Here is a 21,448-nt window from a genome sequence, read left to right as displayed (position 1 = left end):
CCGCAGTCTCTCGTTTCTACGGGCAAACAAGTCACTCTCAGTGATGGACACTGAGGTCCTCCACCCAAAGAACATCCCTTGCTTCTGCTGCTCAGTGTTTCTGCCAAGACGATGTACCTCTTCATCTATAGACTGTTTCTTAAGCTGGCCAATTCCTACCCATCATGTTTCACTCAGGCCAATAGTGCCTGGATCATGACAGCTGAGGGATGTTCTGATCTGTTGGAATTATCCATGAAATCCCTGGCATCTCAGATCCCAAGCATCATGTTGAGAGGTGTAAATTAACTATGTGTGGTGTCTCTTAACATGGGGGGGAGCCATTGTTCACTACCCACCACATTGATTTGGCAGAGCAGGGTCTTGCTAAAGGAATAAGGAAGATTAAAATGATTGGAAATCATTCAATGCTGCATTCACAGATACAGGTGGGCATGTGCATGCCTATTCGAGCCTACTTGTATACATGACTTTACTCATTGTTTTATTTTCCTCATCCACCCTTCATTCAAACTTTGTCACACGTAATCTTTCCCACATCTAAATCTCCCCTCTTCACCTAAATTTCCTCACACCTTCCCTAGATCCCCTCCCATTCTTTATTTCCTCTGCCTCTCTCTCACATCATACCCCCTCCTTCATTCCTGCTCCAGCCTCATTCCCTCTATCTGTCCTCTGCCCCTCTGCTCTCCTTCTCCATCTTTTCTCTCTGATCTTTGTCTCCCTTCAGCTCTCTTCTCTGTACCTCAATACATTCTCTCCTTCCCCTCACTCCTCTGCTTTCCTTCATTACCTCTTTCCCTCCCCAACCTTCCTGCCACCATCTTCACAGATTTCACCCTTGCACTCTGGTCCCAAGAAAAAACACAGCAAAAAGTTTAGCGCCTGATATTGGCCAAAGGACTTCTTCCCTCAGTTTCAGAGTGGACCTGTCTGAGACCTATAGTCCAGAGGAAACCTCAGGCGTTGCCCAGGTAGCTCTGCCTGAGCCACTGCCCTGTCCTCCTCATGACAGCATGTAGTCTCCAGGTGATTATTGAGTCCCAGTACATTATTTACCTGTCGATGAAGAGGGATCTTCAAGGGAGTGACCCACATCTCCGCCATAACCAGAAGGACCATTTGCATATTTACTGTGGTTTGAACATTGAAAGACTTGGCGAGCAGTGGTTTGTTGTACTTAATATCTTGAAGCACAGGTTAAGCAGAGGACAGAGGATATAGTTTTATTTTAGTGTGCACTCGTTTGTGGTGAGAGGTCAGCCGGGCAAGAAGAAGAAATAGTAAAAACATAGTCATAGAGTTGTACAGCACAGAAACGGCCCACCACCTACATGCCGACCTTTTTGTCCACCATCCTTTCTGCCTTCATTAAGACTGCTTTGCTTATTTATTTATTTATCTATCTATTTATTTTTAGGGAATTTCCTGTCCTACAGAGAGGCACTTTGAGGCACTCCAAGGCCTGCCTGTCACATAATTTCACTGCTAGTGTGGCCTGCACTATGAAAGCTTTGCAGCCCACCCACAGTGTTTCTATAAACCCATTCACAGTGGGCTGTGGAGGCCAAGGCAATGAATATTTTTACGGCCGAGATTGACAGATTCTTGATTAGCATAGGTGTCAGGGGTTGAGAGGGAAAGATATATCAGCCACGAATGAATGGCAGAGTAGACGTGATGGGCCGAATGGCCTACTTCTGCTCCTATAACTTATGAACTTATGGACTTATCCTATTCTGTCAAGCGTCTCCAGCTTCCAGTTACGCTATTCTGCCCGGTGATCCAGTCCATGTATGTTTGTTTATGAAGAGACTCTTAACATTGGATCTTTATTTACTCTTTATAACTTTCTCCCTACCTCTCTGTTGACCTAAAGAGTTGTGTAAATGTTTGTCTCCTCATATCTGCGTATTGCATAAGCATTGTATGTGCTAGTGCAGGGTTCGACAACCTTGTTCTGCATAGGAGCCAGGAGCCATGTCTGTGAGCGGATGGCGGGCCACATCTATCGCCATAGTTAATGAATAATTAATGATAGTTTTTAAAAAATCGCAACAAAAATGTAACAATAAGACAATTATCCCCGTGACAGATTCCAACTAAAGTGCAACACTGTGGCCGGAGCGGAATTCCTCACCGACCCCGCTGATGCTTCGCTTTCCTCCAGCCCGCCCGCCCGCCTCTGGGCTCCCGAGAAAACCGCCCCAGCACCGCCTCGCCGAAGCCACTCTCAGCCCGCTTCAGTTTCACACATGCCGCGGCACTGGGGTGTGGGGCTCTTTCACTCTGGGTGGTCGGGAGGATGGAAGAGGCGGTGTGAGGGTAGGGACAGAAAGAGAGAGTTAGTCGACAAGTATGGAATTGGCTGTGTGTGTGAGTGAGAACTACTCTCGGATGAGTGTTGTGTGTGTTTGGTGTTACGCCTGAGGGCCGGATCCGGCCCGTGGGTCGTAGGTTGCCGACCCCTGAGCTAGTGGATAGAAAATTAGCCCCGTTCCATAAAGATTGTTAGGTCTGATTACTGTGTACAGGTGAAGATAAATGTACTCAAGTTTCCATTGAAGATATTGCTGTCATTCTGCCTGCAAAGCCAGGACCAATCAGCCAGTAAATGTTTCTCCCATCTGAGCGTGTGGTGGGAACAGCATCCTCTATGGTTTGGTTTGCTCTGGACACACCTTGGAGGCTCTGCGTTACTTTGCTTTCTTCTTTCATTGGACTTGAATTCCCAAGAGTTCATCGATGGTTACCAAGGTTACTGCCGGCATGTACAGGCTTAACAGAAAGTAGGCAAATACCCATCTGATAATCTTGCCATTGGCTTTCCATTGATTCTGCAGGAGTCAATGATACTAATTTCTCCATCTACCTCAGGATCCGACTGAGATCTCTGACCCATGTTCCAGTCATTACTATGTACAAGTTAGCAACTTGAGTAGGACCATCTGACCTGTGTCATCATTCAGTTGACCATGGCTGATTTTATTGTAACCGCAACTCCTCATTCCCACCTTCCCCGAATATACTTTCACTGACTTGCATAATATCGACCTTAAAATGTTCTAAGGTTCTGCTTCTAAAACCCCTCAAGGAAGGGAATTCCAAAGACTCTCAATCCTCTGAATGTTGGTCTTATCTCTGACTCTATCGTGCAATGCGCTGGTAGGGTTGGTGATGGAAGCAGGTATGCTACTGGCATTGAAGAGGCTTTGAGATATGCAGAGAATGGAGGGATATGGACCACAATTAGGCAGAAGAGATTAATTTAACTTGGCATCAGGTTCTGTGCAGACATTGGTGGCTGAAGGGCCTGTTTCTGTGCTATGTTTTATGTTCTAAGTAGGTGATCCCTTATTTTTCAAACAGTGTCCCGGTCCTAGTTTCTCCTGTTAGAAGAAACCTCCTCTCCACGTCCATCATGTGACTGTTAAAGCCTCAGGATTTTATTGGCATCCTGGCAGTGGCAAACTGTGCCGACAAGCCAGGACTACTGGAATTCTGCAGCAGCTTGTAAATCCCAAAGCATTTGAAACCGTGTCAGTCTCTCTTCCTGCAATTGCAGCTACGATTTGGCTTGAGCTTCCAGGGATTTGATTCTATTTTTAAACACAGATTTTTATGAGCAGCTGGTTTGTGCTTTCTGTGGCTGAGAGAGTGAGAAGGTAGTTTGGGTGAGGCCAGGATCATGGCTGCTGCATGCCACCACACCATCAACTCCTCCCGAGATAACAGAGTTATAACAGGCAGCATCAGTTTAATATTAAACATGGCAAACCTTCCAGGCCCATGTAAGGGATGTGAAGGTTGAAGTGAATTGCATTAATTGTCAAACAGCATAGAAGCAGACCCTTTGGTCCAACTTGCCCATGCCCACAAAGATGCCCCATTTATGCTAGTCTCACCTACCCGCGTTTGGCCCATATCCCTCTAAAACTTTCTTATTCATCTGAACCCTTCCTATCTAGTCGAAACCTTTCATAATACTAACATTTCCTAATCATTTTAGAACATAGAACAGCACAGCAAAGGAATAGGCCACAATCTAGATGTGCCCCAATCTAGATGTGCCACAATCTTTGTGCCGAACATGATGCCATTAACTGATCTCATCTGCCTGTACATGATCTATATCCCTCTATTCTCTGCACTTCCATGTGCCTATCTAAAAGCCTCTTAAACGCCACTATCATATCTGCTTCAACCACCCTGGCAATGTGAAGACCAGTTCCCCAGCACTGAGTAAAAAGCACATACCGCACATCTCCATTAAACTTTTCCCCTCTCACCTTATGGCTATGTCCTCTTGTGTTGGGCATTTCCACCCTGCGGAAAAAGATTCTGACTGTCTACCCTATCTATGCCTCTCATCATTTTATATACATTTTCTGGGATGGAGTACTTCATTTATAAAGAGATACTGGATTAAGTATATTTATTTTCCTAGTGAGGTTGAGTGGCGATTGAGCACCCTAAAGTTCTGTGATTGGCTCGGGAAGTAAGACATGCTGACCTCTGTCCACAGAAGTGGAGGGGCATCTCCTGAGGGCAACAGAGGGCATGTTTGAGGTAGTCGCGAGTCATGGCGTTGGCGGAGGTGACCGTGGAAGGTCCTCCAGGTCTGGGTGAGTGAGTGAATTCAAGCACAACCTCGGCAGCTCTGTAGAGTGGCTGGAAGGAGCCAACGGCATCGCCCTCTGCCATTGATCCAGAGCCGCCAGGACACAGGCCCCTTAGAATGAGAACATGAGAAATTGCATATCTCCTCTGGCCAGGACTTAACAGATTATTGGAAATTGCAAGATGGTGCTGAACATGGCGACAATGAGGTTGAGAGGGAAAGATGAGGTTTTCCATACCAGTGCATCGTACCCGACCCAAAACATCTCTCCAGAGATGCTGCTTCAACTGCTGAGTTACTCCAGCATTTTGTGTCAACGATAGATCAGCCATGAATGAATGGTGGAGTAGCCTTGATGGGCCGAATGGCCTAATTCTGCTCCTCTAAGACTGTGTGTTGCAGAAGAGGATTTATTGTACTCATACAGTGGCTTGCAAAAGTTTTCATACCCCTTGAACTTTTCCACATTTTGTCACGTTACAACCACAAACGTAAATGTATTTTATTGGGATTTTATGTGTTAGACCAACACAAAGTGGTGCATAATTGTCAGGATCGAACCTGGGTCTCTGGTCCCTGTCCCACTTAGGACCACACGATAATTGTCAGGATCGAACCTGGGTCTCTGGTGCTGTAATGCCCCTGTCCCACTTAAGAAACCTGAATGGAAATCTCTGGTGACCTTGCCCACGACCCAAGGTTTCCATGAGGTCGCCGGAGGTTTTGGTTGCTCTCCCTAATGGTCGAAAGTGGTTTCCGCATGGTCGAGGCTTCATTGTTTCAACAAAAATCAAAACCGGCCTCGACTAAAAATAGGTTGCCATTTGGTCAAAGCCAGTGGGAGTGGGGTAGTTATTTACTTACAGGCAGTCGAAGGCAATCTCCTTCACTGACCGGCCATTTTGATTGGCTCATTGGCGTTTTCAGGACCTAGAAGACCCGCCGGAAGGTAAAATGCCAGCTAACTTTATTAAACTTCTTTAAACTGTCTCCACTCACCCCCCCCCCCTCTCCCCACTTCTCTCCCCCTTCTCCCCCTCCTCTCTCCCCTTCTCTCTCCCCTTCTATCCCCTTCTCCCTCCTTCTCTCCCCCCCTCTTTAAAGGACTTACAGTGCTCTGTGGCAGCTGTTTACCTTCTTCTTCATCGCGCAGACAGCGCTCCTCCGCTCTCCTTGGCCCCCACCTTCGCGATGCGTGTGTGTGTGTGTGCGCAGTCGGTAGCAAAGATCCTATAGGATCTTTGGTCGGTAGATTCGGTCGAACCAGGTTAAGGCTTTCCAGGCGAGTGACCAAAACCTCCGGCAACCTCATGGAAACCTTGGGTCATGGGCCAGGTCACCAGAGGTTTCCGTTCAGGTTTCCTAAGTGGGACAGGGGCATAAGGCAGTAACTACCATTGTGCCACCATGCTGCCTTTTCGCCCGGTATAAGTTGTTGCCGCAAGTTGTTTAAATTTTTTAATGTTTTCCAACCATCTAACCATATAACAATTACAGCACGGAAACAGGCCATCTCGACCCTTCTAGTCCGTGCCAAACACGTATTCTCCCCTAGTCCCATACACCTGCGTTCAGACCATAACCCTCCATTCCTTTCCCGTCCATATAACTATCCAATTTATTTTTAAATGATAAACACGAACCTGCCTCCACCACCTTCACTGGAAGCTCATTCCACACAGCCACCACTCTCTGAGTAAAGAAGTTCCCCCTCATGTTACCCCTAAACTTCTGTCCCTTAATTCTCAAGTCATGTCCCCTTGTTTGAATCTTCCCTACTCTCAGTGGGAAAAGCTTATCCACGTCAACTCTGTCTATCACTCTCATCATTTTAAAGACCTCTATCAAGTCCCCCCTTAACCTTCTGCGCTCCAAAGAATAAAGCCCTAACTTGTTCAACCTTTCACTGTAACTTAGTTGCTGAAACCCAGGCAATATTCTAGTAAATCTCCTCTGTACCCTCTCTATTATGTTGACATCCTTCCTATAATTAGGCGACCAAAATTGTACACCACACTCCAAAATTGGCCTCACCAATGCCTTGTACAATTTTAACATTACATCCCAACTTCTATACTCAATGCTCTGATTTATAAAGGCCAGCACACCAAAAGCTTTCTTTACCACCCTATCTACGTGAGATTCCACTTTCAGGGAACTGTGCACAGTTATTCCCAGATCCCTCTGTTCACCTGCATTCTTCAATTCCCTACCATTTACCATGTACGTCCTATTTTGATTTGTCCTGCCAAGATGTAGCACCTCACACTTATCAGCATTAAACTCCATCTGCCATCTTTCAGCCCACTCTTCCAACTGGCATAAATCTCTCTGTAGACTTTGAAAATCTACTTTATTATCCACAACCCCACCTATCTTAGTATCATCTGCATACTTACTAATCCAATTTACCACACCATCATCCAGATCATTGATGTACATGACAAACAACAGTGGACCCAACACAGATCCCTGTGGCACCCCACCCGTCACTGGCCTCCAACCTGACAAACAACCATCCACCATTACTCTCTGGCATCTCCCATTCAGCCACAGTTGAATCCATCTTGCTACTCCACCATTAATACCCAACCATTGAACCTTCTTAACCAACCTTCCGTGAGGAACCTTGTCAAAGGCCTTACTGAAGTCCATATATACAACATCCACTGCTTTACCCTCATCAATTTCCCGTGTAACCTCTTCAAAAAATTCAAGAAGATTAGTCAAACATGACCTTCCAGGCACAAATCCATGTTGACTGTTCCTAATCAGACCCTGTTTATCCAGATGCTTATATATATTAGCTCTAAGTATCCTTTCCATTAATTTGCCCACCACTGACATCAAACTAACAGGTCTATAATTGCTAGGTTTACTCTTAGACCCCTTTTTAAACAATGGAACAACATGTGCAGTACGCCAATCCTCCGGCACTATTCCCGTTTCTAATGACATTTGAAATATTTCTGTCATAGCCCCTGCTATTTCTACACTAACTTCCCTCAATGTCCTAGGGAATATCCTGTCCTGACCTGGAGACTTATCCACTTTTATATTTCTCAAAAGTGTCAGTACTTCCTCTTCTTTGATCCTCATAGTTTCCATAGCTACTCTACTTGTTTCCCTTACCTCACATAATTCAATATCCTTCTCCTTGGTGAATACCGAAGAAAAGAAATTGTTCAATATCTCCCCCATCTCTTTTGGCTCTGCAGATAGCTGTCCACTCTGACTCTCTAATGGGCCAACTTTATCCCTCATTATCCTTTTGCTATTAATAAAGCTGTAGAAACCCTTTGGATTTACTTTCACCTTACTTGCCAAAGCAACCTCATATATTCTTTTAGCTTTTCTAATTTCTTTCTTAAGATTCTTTTTACATTCTTTATATTCCCCAAGCACCTCATTTACTCCATGCTGCCTATAATTATTGCAGATCTCTCTCTTTTTCCGAGCCAAGTGTCCAATTTCCCTTGAAAACCATGGCTCTATCCAATTTTTACTATTTCCTTTCAACCGAACAGGGACATAAAGATTCTGTACTCTTAAATTTTCACCTTTAAATGTCCATTTCTCTTCCCATCTTTCCCATCAAACAATCTGTCCCAATTTACTCCTTTTAAATCCTTTCGCATCTCCTCAAAGTTAGCCTTTCTCCAATCAAAAATCTCAACCCTAGGTCCAGTTCTGACCCTCTCCATAATTATATTGAAACTAATGGTATTGTGATCACTGGTCCCGAACTGTTTCCCAACGCATACCTCTGCCACCTGACCCGTCTCATTTCCTAACAGGAGGTCCAGCACCGCCCCTTCTCTAGTAGATACTTCTATGTATTGCTGCAAAAAACTATCCTGCACACATTTTACAAACTCCAACCCATCCAGCCCATTTACAGAATGTGTTTCCCAATCTATGTGTGGAAAATTGAAATCTTCCACAATCACTACCTTGTGCTTACTACTAATATCTGCAATCTCCTTACATATTTGCTCTTCCAATTCTCGCTCCCCATTTGGCGGTCTATAATACACCCCTATAAGTATTGCTACCCCTTTCCCATTTCTCAGTTCCACCCAAATAGCCTCCCTAGACGAGCCCTCTAATCTATCCTGCCAAAGCACTGCTGTAATATCTTCCCTGATAAGCAATGCAACACCTCCACCTCTTGCCCCTCCAATTCTATCACACCTGAAGCAACGAAATCCTGGAATATTTAGTTTCCAATCACAGCCCTCCTGCAACCATGTTTCACTGATCACCACAACATCATACTTCCAGGTGTCAATCCAGGCTCTAAGTTCATCCACCTTTCTTACAATGCTCCTAGCATTAAAATATACACATTTAAGAAACCAAACCATCTTATTTTTTGTTTATTTTCTTTTTCTTCTCGCTCCCCTACATTTTGGGTCAGAGTGCTACCATTCTCTGCCTCCTGCCTTACACACTGACTGCTAGCTTTCCCAATTCGAGTCCCTCCCCCCAACCATACTAGTTTAAAGTCTCCCAAGTAGCCTTTGCAAATCTCCCCGCCAGGATATTGGTCCCCCTCGAGTTCAAGTGCAACCCGTCCTTTCTGTACAGGTCGCACCTTCCCCAAAAGAGGTCCCAATGATCCAGAAACTTGAATCCATACCCACTGCACCAGTCCCTCATCCACGCATTTATTCTCCACCTCGCTCCATTCCTACTCTCACTGTCGCGTGGCACAGGCAGTAATCCTGAGATTGTTACCTTTGCAGTCCTTCTCCTTAACTCTCTACCTAACTCCCTAAATTCTTCTTTCAGGACCTCTTCTCTTTTTTTACCTATGTCGTTGGTACCTATATGTACCACAACCTCAGGCTCCTCTCCCTCCCATTTCAGGATTTCTTGGACACGTTCAGACACATCCCTGACCCTGGCACCAGGGAGGCAAACTACCATCCGGGTCTCCTGTCTACGTCCACAGAATCGCCTATCCGACCCCCTGACTATAGAGTCCCCTATTACAATTGCCCTCCTCTTCTTTTCCTTACACTTCTGAGCAACAGGACCGGTCTTTGTGCCAGAGGCCCGGCCGCTGTCGCTGCCCCCAGGTAGGCTGTCTCCCCCACCCTTACTCAAACATGAGTACTTATTTTCAAGGTGTACAGCCACCGGGGTACTCACCTGCCTCTGCCCATTGCTCTTCCTAACTGTGACCCAGTTTTCTGTCTCCCGTGGTCTTGGAGTGACCACCTCCCTGAAACTCCTTTCTATGACCTCCTCGCTCTCTCTGAGCAGACAGAGGTCATCGAGTTGCTGCTCCAGGTTCCTAACACGGTCCCTAAGGAGCCCCATCTCGACGCACCTGGTGCAGATGTGGACGTCTGGAGAGCACTCAGACTCCATGACCTCCTACATCTGACATCCAGAACAGTAAACTGCCCTGGCCCTCATTCTCCCCCTTATTCGAATACAATAAAGCCTTACCCGGGATACAAGCCAATCAGCTGCTTCCTCTGGTCCTCTTCCATCAATCAGAGGCTTCCACCAGAATCCTTCTCTGGAATTGAGATGGAACGTTGCAGATTTGGGTATACTCACAGCTCCAGGTAACTCCTCCTCGCACCAACGGCTCCCTGGGCCTCTGTAGAAGCAAGCCCCGCGCTGTTTTTATACTCACAGCTCCAGGTAACTCCTCCTCTCACCAACGGCTCCCTGGGCCTCTGTAGAAGCAAGCCCCGCGCTGTTTTTATACTCACAGCTCCAGGCAACTCCTCCTCGCACCAATGGCTCCCCAGGCCTCTCTAACAACCAGGCTGGTAAATGTTTAACAATTATATCTGCCTCAACTGGTGCCACTTTCCTGTAGCTCTGAGGTTTACTCTCCAGTCCATCTGACTCTCCAGTCCATCTGGCTGCATTTTACCTCATTAGAGGCACCTATTCTGTTGGGAGTTCTGTGAGATCCTTGCCTTTTATCAAACATAAAACCAGATCAGGAAATAAAATGTTATCCCTGGCATCGGAAAGGGTACAGGAGAGTGGAGGAAAATAAATGCCAATGCCAGTCATTGAGGGAATACAGAAAGAGTCTAAGATGTGAGTCTGGAGAAAGAAGATGAGGCTGTTAACATTGGTGTTTATTGGGCTTGTTCAGAATTTTTTTTTGTGGGTAACCAGGTTTAATTGCAAAGAACGATATGTCCCAATAAAACCTGTTGTCCTGGAACTTGGACCTAAGAGCAGAGACCAAGGACTAGGATCTTGTGGCAGTCCAACACAATGGCCTCCCAGCTAGGGGGAAGTAATATTACTGGTGATTTAGACCCATCCTCAGGACTGCGCCTTCACAGGGATGTTGGCCCACCATTACTACTGCCTTTGGGGCAGGAGATTTGTCCCATCACGTGAGACTGTGAAACTCCCTTCAAAATTGTCCATGGTCTGGAGATTCTCATTCCTGGAAGAGCATAGCAAAGCCACAGCAACCCTGCTGGGACTCATGATACCCTATGACCAGAGCTTCCTCTAGGACCTCTGCCACCTTTATGTAACTTTGAGTGAATCATGGGGCTCCCTCCCTCACCTTCACAGTCGCCATCGTGCATGTTGCTGAAGGGTATGAAGAAGAGTCTCGACCCAAAACATTTCCATTTCAGTTCAGTTTAGTTTATTGTCAAGTGTACCGAGGTACAGTGATAGGTTCTTGTTCCGTGCTAACCAGTCAGCAGAAAGACAATATATGATTACAATCGAACCATTCACAGTGTACAGATACATGATAAGGGAATAACATTTAGTGCAAGGTAAAACCAGTAACATCCGATCAAAGGTAGTCTGAGGGACCCCGATGAGGTAGCTGTTCCTTTTCACCTCTTCGTATTCTCTAGAAATGCTGCCTGACCCGCTGAGTTACTCCAGCTTTTTCTGTCTATCTTCGGTGTAAACCAGCATCATGCAGTTCCTTCCTGCACATTGTGTGTTGCTGATGTCTGGGTGATCATAGGAATGCATCCAATGCATTACTGTTAGCAAAGTGTCAGCAACTGTAGTCAATCGCATGCAGTAAATCGCAATTTATATGCAATAAATTGATGTAATTTATGTAAGTTTCATGCAGTAAATCGCAATTTAAATGCAATATATTCATGTAAATCTCAGGCAGCAAATCGCAATTTAAATGCAATATTCATGTAAATTGCAGTGCAAACTGCAGTATAAATGTGGTTAATTATCATATAAATGTCAATAAATTGCGATTCATGTAGTGAATTGCAATAAGCTGTGGTAAATTGCATGCAGTCTTGGGAACTGCTCAGGTCCCATTTAAGCAGCTCATTTCAGTAGTAAACCACCTGATTGGTGCTCCTAACATTTTTTGGTCAATTTCATGATATTTCTTTTTGCTGGGAATGAATGGACTGCAGTGCATAAGCAGCACTTACTCAGAGCACCAAAGAATGGTGAATTCCAACATCTGGTCAGCGGAACCGATGGTCAGATAAAACTTGCGGATAAGATGACAACTTTTATATTCGTTTGTCTATAAACTGGTAGCTTATGAAAACGGAACGATAGGATTGGGATTGGAGGACCAGCAGCAAATACTGGGGTATATTGGGTCATTAACATTTAAGAAACATTTAGACAGGTACTTGGATAGGACAGGTTTAGAGGGATATGGGCCAAACGCAGGCAGGTGGGACTGGTGTAGATGGGACATGTTGGCTGGTGTGGGCAAGTTGGGCCAAAGGGCCTGTTTCCACGCTGTAAGACTCCATGACTCTATAACTCTATTGGAGATGAGCAAACATCCCTGGAATTATGGCAGCTAAATCCGAGGGAGGGAAATCTGGCTGCATTTTTTTAATGGAAGCAGGATCGGAACCTGTTTTTAAGTCAAGGGAGAACAAGCAGAATCTTAGCACCCAATTCGTCGAAGCAGCTTTGTGTTCCTCTATACTACGGGTAAAGACGGGTGTTTTGTCTCCCTTAACATTTTATGAGGTCCAGTCTGCAGTTGGTACTATGTGGCTTTCACCGGGGAATCGTTAAGGAAAGAAATATTGCAGATAGTAACAAAAAAATTGCTGACAGACCTGCTTCAGTGGTGCAGTTCACAAACTGGCAACAGTCCCAGAGCAATAGCTATGTGTTAGTCTTGGCAAGGAACAGGACTCTGGCAACTATTGCAGGCCAGTGTTATTGCAATGTATTGTCTGGCTTGGAAGCGAAAGTGAGTGCCTTCTTTACAAAGCTGTCTGACATCATCACAAAACTGCCCTTCCCCAATGATCCCCAGCTCCTCCACACTCCCACCCAATGCAAACCATTAAAATGTCTCTTGCTCTTCTTCCCGCAGCTCCCACCGTGGCTCCATCTGACGTTGGGGGAGGCGGCGGAAACCAACGGGAACTGACGATAAGGTGGACGGTAGGTTTGGAACAGATAGGTTTCTTCAGCCCTGGCCACCAAATATAATTGGACAAGGATGAAGATAAATTCTTTATCATGTGTCCTGTAGATAGTGTGGATGTGGAAAGGATGTTTCCAGTAATGGGAGAGTCTAGGACCAGAGGGCACAGCCTTAGAATAAAACCTTTTGAATGGAGAGGGATAGACAGAGTTGACGTGGATAAGCTTTTCCCATTGAGAGTAGGGAAGATTCAAACAAGAGGACATGACTTGAGAATTAAGGGACAGAAGTTTAAGGGTAACATGAGGGGAACTTCTTTACTCAGAGAGTGGTAGCTGTGTGGAATGAGCTTCCAGTGGAAGTGGTGGAGGCAGGTTCAATTTTATCATTTAAAAATAAATTGGATAAGTATATGGACGGGAAAGGAATGGAGGGTTATGGTCTGAGTGCAGCTAGATGGGAGAAAAAGTGTTCGGCACGGACTAGAAGGGCCGAGTTGGCCTGTTTCCGTGCTGTAATTGTTATATGGTTATATATGAGGAGGAATTTCTTTGGCCAGAGGAATTTAGCCTGTGGAATTCATCACCACAGTGACTGTGGTGGCCAGTCATTGGGGATTTTTAAAGCGGGGATTGACAGCAAGGGGGAGTCAAAGATTACAGGGAGAAGGCAGGAGAACTTGGTTGTGAAGGAAAAATAAATCTGCCATGATCGACTGGCGGAACAGATGCGATGGGCCAAATGGGCTAACTCTGCTCTTATGTCTTGTGGTCTTAATATAATAATTTTACTTCGGAGTCACGTGAGTGACTACGTGAAGAACCCACCCAGCGCGCAGGTGCGGCATTACGTCAGCAGTGCAACAGCGGCAGCAGCTGGAGCCAGGCTCTCCAGCTGCAGCATAAAGACGAGACCTCAGGTAAGTGCCTTTTTTGTTACAGAGTCGCGCTAGAGAGAATAATGGCCTCTCGCAAGCGACCAGCCAGGAGGACTGCCTGCCCTACTCCACCCGAGGACGGGTCCATAGCGGGACGGCAGCCTCTCGCAGCGGAGGAGCTTTTTCAACGCTCCCGCTCACCCGACACCGAGCCGCCCCCAGTGCTGCAGATCTCAACGCCCCGCACAGGGAGGAAGGCGACACAGAAAACCGACCGGCCGGTGTCCTCCGATGAATCGGAGGAACGGGAACACTCTCCCCCACCGAAAAGGGGAGACGCTCGGATAAGCTGCATGAGGCAGCTCCTCGAGCGTATGATTAATGAGGAGATGCGGCATCTCCCAGGAGGACGGGCTTTGGCCTCCTCCTCTCCACACCCTTCTGTACCCTCTATGTTCGAGGGCAGTAAGGGAGGCCAGGACTGGGCTGGCCTATCCCAAGGGCAGGCGGAGGATATCGTCAGCATGCCGGGCGTGCCGGAAGAAGAGCTACTGGGTGTAGTGGGCCGATATGCGGCACCACCAACAACTGGGATGGTGTTGCCACCCAGAATGGCGGCAACTATAAACAGGCTGTCCAACAACCCGCTGCAGGACAAGGCTGTCCAGCAGGCCCTTGACAACTACATCGCGCCCGAAAATTGCGAGGCGCTGAGGGTCAAGACGGTAAATGGGCAGATCTGGAACCAGCTGGGGCAGCACATAAGGGCTCAGGAGGTCAAAATGCAGCGAGTCCTGAAGCTCCACTCAGCAGCCGTCACCGCCTTTGCTCGGTCCGTTGGGGATGAAGACCTGACCATACCCCAGCAGGATGCCCTCGCACTGATGTGCAGCACCACGTATGAGCTAAACAACCTACAGCGGGACAACATCAGGCCTGCCCTCAACCCAACATATGCCGGCCTCTGTAAAGCTCCAGCGCCCGAACGACAGGCGCTGCTATTTGGTGCGGATCTGGCCAAAAGGCTCAAGGAGTTGGAAGAGGCGGCAAAACCAGTAGGCCTCATGAGGGCAGGGCCAGGACCGAGCAGGGCGAAGACACCCAGTTGGCCGCACGCCTCGGCAGCCACCAGCAGATACCGAGCTGGTGAAAGCCTGGTGACCGCCTCCCACTACCCCCAGTGCTCTTTTTTAGAGCGGGGCCCAGGGCGGAGCCGTGGGAAGATGCGCCGCCCCACCGCAGCACCAACACGCACAATCTTGGGCCAGACCCACCGGAAACGACCCCACAAGTGAACATGGAGGTAGGTGGGTCTGGTTCCTGTCAACATACACAGACAAAGGGTGTAGTATTAACAGGGGGACGTTTGAGGTTCTTCAAGCATGTTTGGTGCTCCCTTACTAACAATCAGTTTATACTCAACAGTATTAGTGGATACAAAATTGAGTTCAAACCAGGCGTAGAACCGCCAGTTCAGCACATGCCCCAAAGGGTGTTCCTTCCCTCGGCAGTTGAGAAGGTAGAAGGACAAGCTGAACTTGATCGGCTCGTGGCTAAAGGCATCATAGAAATGACCACACACGAGCCGCAAGAATTTGTATCAAATATTTTTCTCAAAACCAAAAAAGATGGTGGATGTCGCATTATTATTGATCTGACATCACTCAATCAGTCTGTTGAGTATCAACATTTCAAAATGGAGACATTTGTCACTGCCAGACAACTGATCGCCAAGGGATACTACATGGCAAGCATAGATATCAAAGATGCTTACTATTTGGTACCCATTCATAAAGATTACTTTAAATATCTGAAATTTATCTGGAGGGGCCAGCTATGGCAGTACCGAGCTTTGCCCAATGGTTTAACGACAGCTCCCAGACTATTTACGAAAATTCTTAAAGTGGCCATGAAGAAATTGAGAGAACTAAAACATTTAGTAGTGGCCTATCTGGACGATGTTCTCATATTAGGAAGAACACGGGAACAAGCTGTCGCAGGAGTGTTAGCCACTAAACAACTCCTTGAAACTTTGGGTTTTATCCTTCACCCAGATAAATCAATATTGGAGCCTACTACTAACATGGATTACTTAGGCTTCACTATTGACACGATTCACATGACTGTCACTCTGCCCAGAAACAAAACAGTTTCACTCATTGAAGCTTGTAGCCATTTAATTGCTACACCGCAACCTAGAATACGGCATGTAGCCAGAGTTATTGGCTCTATAGTAGCAGCATTTCCGGCTGCCCAACATGGGCCCTTGCATTATCAAAATCTACAAAGAGCAAGGACTCATGCATTACGCCTTCATAGGGGGCATTATGATCGCAAAATGGATTTACCCGCTGAAGCCAAATCAGAACTTCAGTGGTGGGTTGACAATATTTGGCACAGTCACAGTCCTATCGCCGTAACCAATCCTAACATAACCATTGCAACGGATGCCAGTGCTTTAGGCTGGGGAGCTACTAACTCCATAGACAGCACAGGTGGCAGATGGACTAACTCAGAGGCATCGCTACTACAATCACTGGGCATTAACTTTTTGGAAATGCTCGCCGCCTTTTATGGGCTAAAAGCATATGCATCTGGTATGCGGCACGTGCATGTTAGAATTATGATCGACAACACTACGGCAGTATCTTATATCCAGCACATGGGTGGCATTAAATCAGTATCATGCGACAAATTAACTGCTATAATCTGGCAATGGTGTGTCGAGAGACATATTTGGCTATCAGCTGCCTATTTACCAGGCAAGCTAAATTTAGTGGCGGACACCAGGTCACGAAAATTCAACGACAACATCGAATGGATGTTGGACCCAAAATTATTTGCTAAAATTATCAAGCAATATGGTACGCCAGATATAGATTTGTTTGCGTCTAGGTTAAATCACCAACTACCCATGTATGTGGCTTGGGAACCAGACCCAGAGGCAGCAGCGGTAGATGCCTTCACGCTGGACTGGGGAAATTTCTTTTTCTATGCTTTCCCTCCCCTTCTGCCTCATCAGTCGGGTACTCAAGAAAATTCAGGCAGACTCAGCCTCTGGCATTCTGGTCGTGCCCGACTGGCCTACCCAACCATGGTTCCCAATGTTCCACGACATGGTGGTAGAGACACCAAATGGTCCTTCAACACCACCCCCCCAATTATTGACTCACCCGGTAACTGGCATTAGCCATCCATGCCACCAAAAATAGAAACTCCTGGTTTCCAGATTTTGAACAGGCCTTACCGGGGATTGGGGTTATCAGACAGAACAATCACCACCATGTCGGCATCCCTGCGAGTTTCCACCAAGAAACAGTACCTGACCTTCATCAGGAAATGGGAACAGTACTGTCTGGACGCAGGGACATCCTACAAGACGACTTCGATCTCGGATGTGCTGGAGTTCCTGGCCCACCTGCACCATGATCTCAAGATGAGCTACAGTGCCATCAATACGGCTCGGAGCGCACTGTCCGCATACCTCATGCCGATAGAACAGCATAGTATGGGATCCCACCCTCTAGTCATCAGACTCCTTAAGGGGATCTTTAATACCAAACCCCCTACACCTAGATACACTCACATGTGGGATGTGAGTGTAGTTCTCACACACCTTCGAGGTTGGCCTCCGGTGGGATCCCTGAGCCTGGAACAGGCCACTTACAAAACCCTCATGCTCATGGCGCTTGTCTCAGCTCAAAGGGTTCAGTCGCTCCATCAGCTAAATCTGAACTACATGGTGACCACCCCAGATACCATTACTTTCACCATGCCGGGGTTGGTAAAACAAAGTAGACCAGGTACATCAAACTCCCCGTTGATCTTCCGGGCTTACCCTCCAGAACCTAGGCTGTGTGTGGTGACCCACCTTCACCATTATCTAGACACAACCCAAACGCTAAGAGGGAGAGAGAAAGCCTTATGGGTTAGCCACAGAAAGCCTTTTGGACGGGTAACCAGCCAAACATTATCCAGATGGTTGAAACAGGTCCTCAGCATGGCAGGGATTAACACAAATGTTTTTAAATCCCATTCAACCAGGGCAGCGTCCACCTCAGCGGCGGATAGGATGCAGGTTCCCCTCGACCACATCCTCAGAGCAGCGGGATGGTCAAGGGAATCGACATTCCAACGATTTTACAACAAACCGCTGATGGAACAGGACGTCTTTGCGGATACCGTTTTAAAAACCGCAAAGTTATGATTTAAAGCCCATGGGAGCTATTTTGTTTTTTGTTATAGTTAATAAATATTTCTTTTATAACTAAACAAACTTGTTGGTCTCTAGCTACCACTTCCTCCCTCGATGATCTTTCGGCAGTGAGTGATATAACTGTTACACGGTTTGAAATCACAGACCTTTGAAGTCTTCACGTAGTCACTCACGTGACTCCGAAGTAAAATAGTAAGATTAAACGAGTACTTACCAGTACGAAGTTTGATCTGTATTTTATGAGGAGTTACGATGAGGGATTACGTGCCCTCCGCTCCCACCCTCATTATATAGATCAAATTCGGACTAATGTCTCGTTGGTCTTCACTATCTTTACTTCAACTAGTGTCTATCTGTGATTCCACACCGCTGCTTGGAAGTATGCCGCGCCTGCGCGCTGGGTGGGTTCTTCACGTAATCCCTCATCGTAACTCCTCATAAAATACAGATCAAACTTCGTACTGGTAAGTACTCGTTTAATCTTACTATTAAACAGCCTCCTTTCTTAATACAATTCCTCTAAGTTTACTGCATTTCCCAACCTATTATTTGATTAAGAACTACAATTAATCCAATCCAAGGACTTTAATAATGCTCAGTGATTTGTGTAGAGATCATGATCTGCAGCTTTTATTTGCTGTTTGAATACACCCTAAAAGTGCATGTACCGTCCGAGATCATTCTGAACTGACGCCATAATTTCCACCTAGAGCTGTCAACAAACAGCGTTCCACAAGACATCTGTATCTGTGCATTGTAGAGCTGAGGTCAGGAGCGCTACAGGTGGCAGATCCTACATCTCCTGCCATAGTGGGAACGCAGTCACCAACTATCCTATTCATCTTAACAGGGTCACCAAACTAAATCAATAATAAAAATGCAGCTCGGTGTTTTTCCCAATCTCAGCGTTTTTTTCTCAGTGTTCAGTTAAATATTTTCGATGTAAATTTATTATTTCTCTTTTTTATTTTGTTCCCCTCTAATTGCAGTTGTGGGACCTTTTGTGTACGCATGAGAGAGAAGGACCTAATTTTGGACTATTAGTTAATCTGAACGACCCACTTCTCAGTTGTGTGGCATAGCCTCAGTACAGTGACATCAACCAGGGGGGTGTGCTGGTGTAATCTAAACAGAGAATGCAGTAAATGCTCAACGTGTCAGGCAGCGTTAGTGGGGGGAGAAGCAGTGTTTCATCGGAAGCTCTCCAATCTGAAATGTTGACTGTTTTCTCTCCACTGTCTGACCTGCTGAGTATTTCCAGCATTCTCTTTATTTTTAAATAATGTCTGATTTCCGGCATCTGCAGTGTTTGTCTTGTAGATTGTGTCTTGTGTCTAAAATGAAGCTTTCAGGCTACCGTCTGCAGACTCAGAGACAAGGACTGCTGCCTGTCTGTCTCTGTACAATTCCATACAAATTGTTTGAGGGATCACAACCGTTCTCTAATAAATAGTTTGAATGTCAGGAAGTTTCTGACCCTCATATGCAGACGGACAATTTGACCTCAGATGTCTTTCCAAATGTCTTTCAATTTATGAAAGGAACACCATGTCTGATGAATCTGTTGCAGTCCTTTGAGAATGTGACTAGTGCAATAATTGATGTGAGGGAGTGAGAATGTGTGGTGCATTTAGAATTTTCAAGCACTTTTTGTTGAGGCCCCACACAGGAATCTTTGTATTTTCAAGATATTGTGTTATTACTTCCTTCAATTTAGAGTCCAGCAGTTTTCCAACCATTGATATAAAAGCACATAGGCTTGGAGTTAATACACTGACCAACTGAGAACTGGCTAGCCGACAGAAAGCAATGAATGAGAACAAACAGATCTTTTTCAGGTTGTCCGCTGTGACGAGAGGGATACCAGAGGTAACAATGCTTAGACCATTCACAATCTATAGCAGTGATTTAGCTGGAGGGACAAGGTTAATCTGCCAATGGAGTCGAGGATGGGCCACGTGGGTGCCGGAGGATGGACGCGCCGCCGAAAACAAAGGAGGATCTGGCGTGCGGGAACCGCCATGAGGGCTGGGGGAAGAGCAAAGGAGGCATGGGAGGGACTGCCGGGGTGGGGGGCAGGAGGAGAATAATGGAGGACCTGATGTGTGATACTTTGTAATTTTGTCGGCGTCCTTTGTGTGGCGACTCTTTGCATACCTTGGGTATGCGAAACAAAGAATATCACTGTGATTTGTCACGTGTGTCAATAAAATATCATTCATTCATTCAAGCCTGGGAAAGATAGTTGCAAGCCTTCACCACCAGGTCATTGCTTCCACAGTCACTCAGGGCTCCAGCTAAAGCCGAGACTGCGATTGATCTTGGTGACAGTTGTGGATACAATGCCTGGCATATTAGACACGTTCTGGGGGGTGAGAGTGGATTGCATGTTTCAATATTCAGAGTCAGCTCCCGTCAGCTCATTGAATGTTTGACAGCTTGAGGAGGTCTCAGGATCGATTTAGCCTCTGCTTCCACATTTATTGATCCCAGATGTGTGATACGAATACACATGTCAGGACTGGAACCAAACTGACCGATTTAAAAAAAAATCTGATTATAATGCAATAAAGTTAATGACTGCAGCAGGCGCATACTGCACCTTGCCATAATTAGTCCAAAATGGGAACACCAGTTAATAATTTAAGTTCAGACAAGATTTTCCAGCAGTAGTGCACCATTAAAACATGGGGAATAGTGTAGGTGTTGCATTGATTCCCTATTCTGTTTAGTCAATATAACTGCTCCATTTACCTGAAAATAGACACAAAAAGCTGGAGTAAAAAGGAATAGGTGACGTTTCTCCGTTGCCTCGAACTGAAATGTCACCTATTCTTTTTCTCCAGAGATAATGTCTGACCCGCTGAGTTACTCCAGCATTTTGTGTCTATCTTCGGTTTAAACCAGCACCTGCAGTTCCGTCCTACAGGTGTCATTAATATTGTGGAATGCATTGCTACAGAAGGCTGTGGAGGCCAAGTTAAAGGATCTTTTTTAGGCAGAAATAGATAGATTCTTGATTAGTACAGGTATCAGGGGTTATGAGGAGAAGGCAGAAGAATGGGGTTAGGAGGGAGAGATAGATCAGCCATGATTGATTGGCGGAGTAGACTTGATGGGCCGAATGGCCTAATTCTATTATCATCTAATGATACACATGTTCTGTTTACCTGCCTCACCTCAGCATTGCTTAATGGCTAAATGCAACAAAATCTATCAGTTTCAGAATTGGCCTGGCTGTATCCTTTGAGAGGGGTGTAGATATTCTGTGATGCTCTACATGAGGGGAAGTGCCTTGTGACATTGCCCCGCTGTCCAGTGATGTGGCTTGACATTTGCTCTCCA

At 46.1% G+C, this 21,448-nt stretch overlaps 1 protein-coding gene across 5 annotated transcripts in view; it reads left to right on the top strand.

Annotated features, from left to right (window-relative positions):
• Positions 1–21,448, top strand: part of LOC129706216 (contactin-1-like) — a 427,793-nt gene that overhangs the window by 328,786 nt on the left and 77,559 nt on the right. For all 5 annotated transcript variants that reach the window (XM_055650289.1, XM_055650292.1, XM_055650287.1 and 2 more), the window contains one exon: positions 12,957–13,027. In XM_055650289.1, coding sequence (XP_055506264.1) covers positions 12,957–13,027 — 71 coding nt within the window. The remainder of the gene's footprint in view (positions 1–12,956; positions 13,028–21,448) is intronic.

Source organism: Leucoraja erinacea, chromosome 19 (assembly GCF_028641065.1).
Source record: "Leucoraja erinacea ecotype New England chromosome 19, Leri_hhj_1, whole genome shotgun sequence".
Classification (NCBI taxonomy): domain Eukaryota; kingdom Metazoa; phylum Chordata; class Chondrichthyes; order Rajiformes; family Rajidae; genus Leucoraja; species Leucoraja erinaceus.
This window is presented reverse-complemented; position numbering and strand designations above follow the sequence as displayed.